We start from the raw sequence: 4,780 nt of genomic DNA on the forward strand, positions 1-4,780 counted from the left end.
GGACCACGGTCAGCGACGCGTTCAGGACCACGGTCAGCGACGCGTTCAGGACCGAGGCCAACGGGTCGTTCAGGACCGTTAAGTAAAGTTAATAGTTAAAGCTAAAGGTTCATAATACTGACAGTGAGTAAAATGAAGGCTGATAAAACTTTCAGAACCAGAACATCCTCCTCCAGTCAGACATGGAGGAGATAAGCTGGAAGTTCTGCAGTGATTCCTGATCAGGTTCTGGAACCGTCTTCTTTCCTCTGAACATCTCCCTCTGACTCTGATTCATGTTTTCATTAAAAACAAACTGAAGATCTGGAGGAAAATTCACAGAAAGGAAGAACTGAGATGTGCAGATGTGTTCCGGTTGGTCTGTGAATCTCCATCCTGTTCCTGGCTGCGTGTTTTCATCCTCAGACAGAGATAAACCTGCAGCTTCCTGCTGGTCGATGTTTCTGATCAATAACTGGATCGATTCTCCTCCTGGAATCATCTCTCAACAAATCGACTCAAAACCACAAATTGAATCTGCTGATCACAGACCTGTGGTTATCGATACCTCGGATCCATTTTAGCATGGATCGATTGGCTCAGCCTGCAGGGAGGCGAGCGGATCATCATCATCATCATCATGGCCTTTGGTTTCTCCTGCTGGAACCAGATCAGCAGCAGAGTCCGTCACACAGAGCAGCTCTGGATCAGCTGAGCTTCAGTCTGAGGACCAGATGTTGGATCAGATCCTCTGACATCATCAGCCAGCAGGAGGAGGAGCTTCAGAGGCTGGAACACTGACTCACAGGTCCTGCTTCTGTCTGCTGGTACCAAACCCTCCGTGATGAGATGAAGAGCAGAACTCTGGAAGAAACATCTGGGTGTGATGGAGCCGGGCGCTGTGACATCATCACGTCAGCAGCTCCCTGCAGAGGAACAGAACCGCTGCAGCCCGGCGGTTCCTCCTTGGTTCGGTTTGTTCCGTCGCAGAAAACAAACAGCAGGAGAAAAGACGAGGGAGAGGAGGAGGTGATTACTGTGAGGCTGGGAGCGCCGCATGCCAGCGCAGAAACGCTGTAATTAGATGCGGCACAAACCAGACCTGCTTCACACTGTGAGGATGTTCAGCGCCGCTTCTGTGGGAATAAAGTGGCAGAAAAGGAAACGTGTCGCCGTGAGCAACAGAAACATACAGAAGATTAACAAAGCTGCAGTTTTCCTTCAGCTGTGACCAAGATGACGCCACTAATGCGTTAGTCAGACCTGAGATGAAACTACTCATCAGAAACAGGTCGGGGGGGCGGGGGGGGGTGTTCAGGTTCTGCTCAGTTTGCTCCAAAGCTTCACTGAAATGATCCAAACCCAGAATCCAGGATGGTTCTGCTGCATCGTCCATCAGACCTCCGCCATAGGAGCGTCCGAATTCACCAGAGGAACCAGGATCCTCTCCGCTGCTCAGCAGCTTCTGGGATTCTAGCTCCAGATCTGGAAAAGTCTTCCTGGTTCAGATGAATCTAAGGAACGTTCTGCTCAAACGTTTCAACCGATTTCTGAAATCCATGTTTCTGTTTACGGATAATTGAAAAAAAAGAAACGCTTCAGGTAAAAACCACCAATCTGACATCACTGATCACCTGATCTACATTTTAAAGCGATTATCGGACTGTAAAGCCGACTTATCGGGCCGGTTCTGTTAATCGGACCGTTACCAGAACGCCTTTCTCTGACCACCATCAGAAGGTTGTGGTTCTGGTGGGTTTGGACCTACGTGTGCTGCTGGGCTGCAGGTCCATGGGGATCATCATCTTCCCTCGGGTCCCCCTCCTGGCCGAGATGGATCGGTCCAGAGTGGAGATGCCGCTGGACGCCTCGTCTGGGTCGGCTCCTGGAGGGGAAACCAAACAAACCCCACAGTGAAGCTTTGACAGATTCTGGGCGGAAAGAGGGAAACGTGGACCGGATCAAATCCTGTACCGGAGTGGCTGCTCTTGCTGCCCATCTGGCTCTCTGATTGGCTGTGGGCCACCGGGGGGAGGTCCTGGCAGGACTGGCTGGGCGAGTCGCGGCCGGACGGGGCCACGCTTGGAGCTTTCTCCATGTTCTTCATCTCCATCTCCTCGTGGTGGATCCACAGGTCCGGCGGCCGGAGCTCCTTCTGGCTGCCTTTCCTCTTCCCAGCGCTGTGGCTCGCCCGCTTCCTGTGGAAATGGAAGGGAAACAGGAAGCAGACGGTCAGAGATCGACATGAAGCAGAAGCTGCTGTTGGTCCAACGATATTATGGGATATCTAGGGAGCGAACAGCTACAGAGCAGAACCAGAACCATCCTGCTCCATCCTTAGCACCTGATGGATCAAGATGGCGGCTGATGTAGGCGGTCTTACTTTCTCTGCTGGGAGGAGGAGCGGTGGATGCAGACGAGCGCCGTGACGATCACCACGCTGATGGCTCCCACCGAGACCAGGATGATGACCAGCAGGTAGCTGTTCTTCTGAGGCGTGGCGCTGCCATGAGGAGGACGCATCTGACCAATGGGAGACTCTAGAAGCAGGAGGGAGGCGGAGCCAGGAGGTGTTAGCATCAGACCAGCAGCAGGAGATTAAAAAAACTGCTAAATGTTAACGATGAACATAAATAGACTCATTCTGCTAAAACTATCGGCTGCTGCAGCCAGATGGTCTGGGCCAGGTGGTCTGGGCCAGGTGGTCTGGGCCAGATGCTCTGGGCCAGATGCTCTGGGCCAGATGGTCTGGGCCAGGTGTTCTGGAGGTTCTGCAATGTTTGGATCTGGAGAACATGAAACACCAACATCTGCTGCAGATGTTCCTCCTGAACTCTTCAGGAACAAATCGTTCCTCCATCAGCTGAACGACGGCCTCATATGAACGGATGAAATGAATGAATAAAAACCTGAACATTCAGAGAACAGGAGAGCAAAAGAAAAGAGAAATAAAACTTATTTATATCAACGAATAACGGAGAGACCATGAACAGCTGGTCAATTAAAACAAAGAAAAAAAACTAATAATTAAAAATAATTAAAAGTCAGATCAGATGGAAATAATCAGGCATTAGAATAAAGCTTGTTTGTTTTTCCCTAAAATCAATGACCTCATATGACCCTAATATAAAACACGTAGCTAATAAGTTGGTCTGCTGGTCTCCCATAGGGGGCGCCACTGCTTTGCTTTGACATGTTCATTTAAAAGCTCAGAGCTGCAACTCTTAATGTGTCCAAAGGGAAAATCCAGATTAGAGCAGAATAAAAGTATTAATTCAAAAGAAGAAATAATTTATAAAATTAAATTCTAAATTTAAATAAATTCTGGTTCTGATGACCTGAAAGGATTCTGGATTATATTTAGGCTAAAGTGATGCCACAGATGCCAGCAGCCGTCCCACTGAAGAGCTCATCTGACTTCCTCTATTCCTGCCATGAACCTTCATCTTCTCTCTGACATCCTAAGAGCTCCAGGAGATCACCCTGGTTCTGGTTTCTTCCCTTCAAATGGGAGTTTTCCTTTCCACTGTCGCTGCATGCATGCTCAGTATGAGGGATTGCTTCAGACTGTCCACTGTGGACCGAGCATTCTGGGTAATCCCTTCGGTTCAGCCTTTCTCTGCCTGAAAGCTTCGGAGCTCTGACCCCCGCCTGCCTAACGAGCGAGCGAGCACCACATGCTCTGCTTGGAGGGAAACGGGAGAGAGGAGGCCTGAGCTGGGAGCTCCGCACGGAGAAGGAGACGCCGTCACTCATTAGACGACCTTGGAGGAAACAGGCAGCAGAAGGAACAAAAACCATCGTGGAGAAAAGACAAATGAAAGAAAAAATGAAGAGAAATGTTGGTGTGATAGAGAGAGGCACTTTACCTCCCTCAGCCTCTCTCTCCATTTGCTCGTCTTTCCCAATGAAAAGCTCAATCCATCAAAGCCTCCGGCTGCAGCTGCTGGACCACAAACTGCTGCTGCTTTCCTTTTAAACTTCCATCTAATAAAGCCTCTCCCTGCTCTGTTTTCACTTTTCTGCATTGATTTCATTTTAAAGCGAACGCTGCGAGATGCTGCTGCTGCGGCGGACGGGAGCTGAGGGATCGTTAAAGTAAAACTCTTTGTTGCCGAGACGTCAGCAGGACGGACAGACTGACAGACTAATTACCCCCGGCACAGACAAGAAAAAGACTTGATTAATGACCTCCTATCATAATTATCCCCGCGCCCAATGAAAACATTTAACACCTTGTTAAGTTAACGCAGCTCAGCTCCTGCATCACCTCTGATTTATGGCGTCTGCAGCCGAGCAGGAGCTCCTGAAGTTCGGACGGATCTCACTGCATCCCGGAGGCACCATAGATCCATGTTTATCTGAAACCTGTCGCTCCGCTGCTGCTGCAGCCGTTTCCTCATCACATCTAACTAATTATGCTTTATTTCAAACAAAATGTCAGGATTAAACTCCTGCTGCTCAGGCATGAAACCAACCTCAGACGTTTAGGAGCTCAGCTGCTGTTGGCGTTTTATCCAGATGGAAATATTTTCATTCTTGTTCTAATTAAAGTCGGATATGGCTCTGTGCCTCCCTGCAGGAATCTGAAGAACTAAACTGAACTATTTTAGCGTGTGGGAGGCTTTCATTTCTGCAGATTATATGATGTCCTGAAAACTAGAACCTCTTTTATTCGGTTCTGGATTAGAACTCGTTAGTCCTGCCTTAGATCAGGAGGACGGACAGACGGATGTAAACAGAGTCTAAGATAGCATTAAAGGCTGCTCTTAAGCTATCGCCTTCAATGTCAGCATGGATG

The 4,780-nt window shown here is 49.0% G+C and overlaps 1 protein-coding gene across 1 annotated transcript in view; it reads right to left on the bottom strand.

The window, feature by feature from the left end:
- The window catches only part of dcc (DCC netrin 1 receptor), a 66,439-nt gene that overhangs the window by 22,238 nt on the left and 39,421 nt on the right, over positions 1-4,780 (bottom strand). The window contains exons 9-11 of the mRNA XM_015399949.1: positions 2,363-2,519; positions 1,954-2,177; positions 1,748-1,864 (exon numbers count right to left, since the gene is read on the bottom strand). Coding sequence (XP_015255435.1) covers positions 1,748-1,864; positions 1,954-2,177; positions 2,363-2,519 — 498 coding nt within the window. The remainder of the gene's footprint in view (positions 1-1,747; positions 1,865-1,953; positions 2,178-2,362; positions 2,520-4,780) is intronic.

Source organism: Cyprinodon variegatus, unplaced genomic scaffold (assembly GCF_000732505.1).
Source record: "Cyprinodon variegatus isolate N-32 unplaced genomic scaffold, C_variegatus-1.0 Scaffold1060, whole genome shotgun sequence".
Classification (NCBI taxonomy): Eukaryota; Metazoa; Chordata; class Actinopteri; order Cyprinodontiformes; family Cyprinodontidae; genus Cyprinodon; species Cyprinodon variegatus.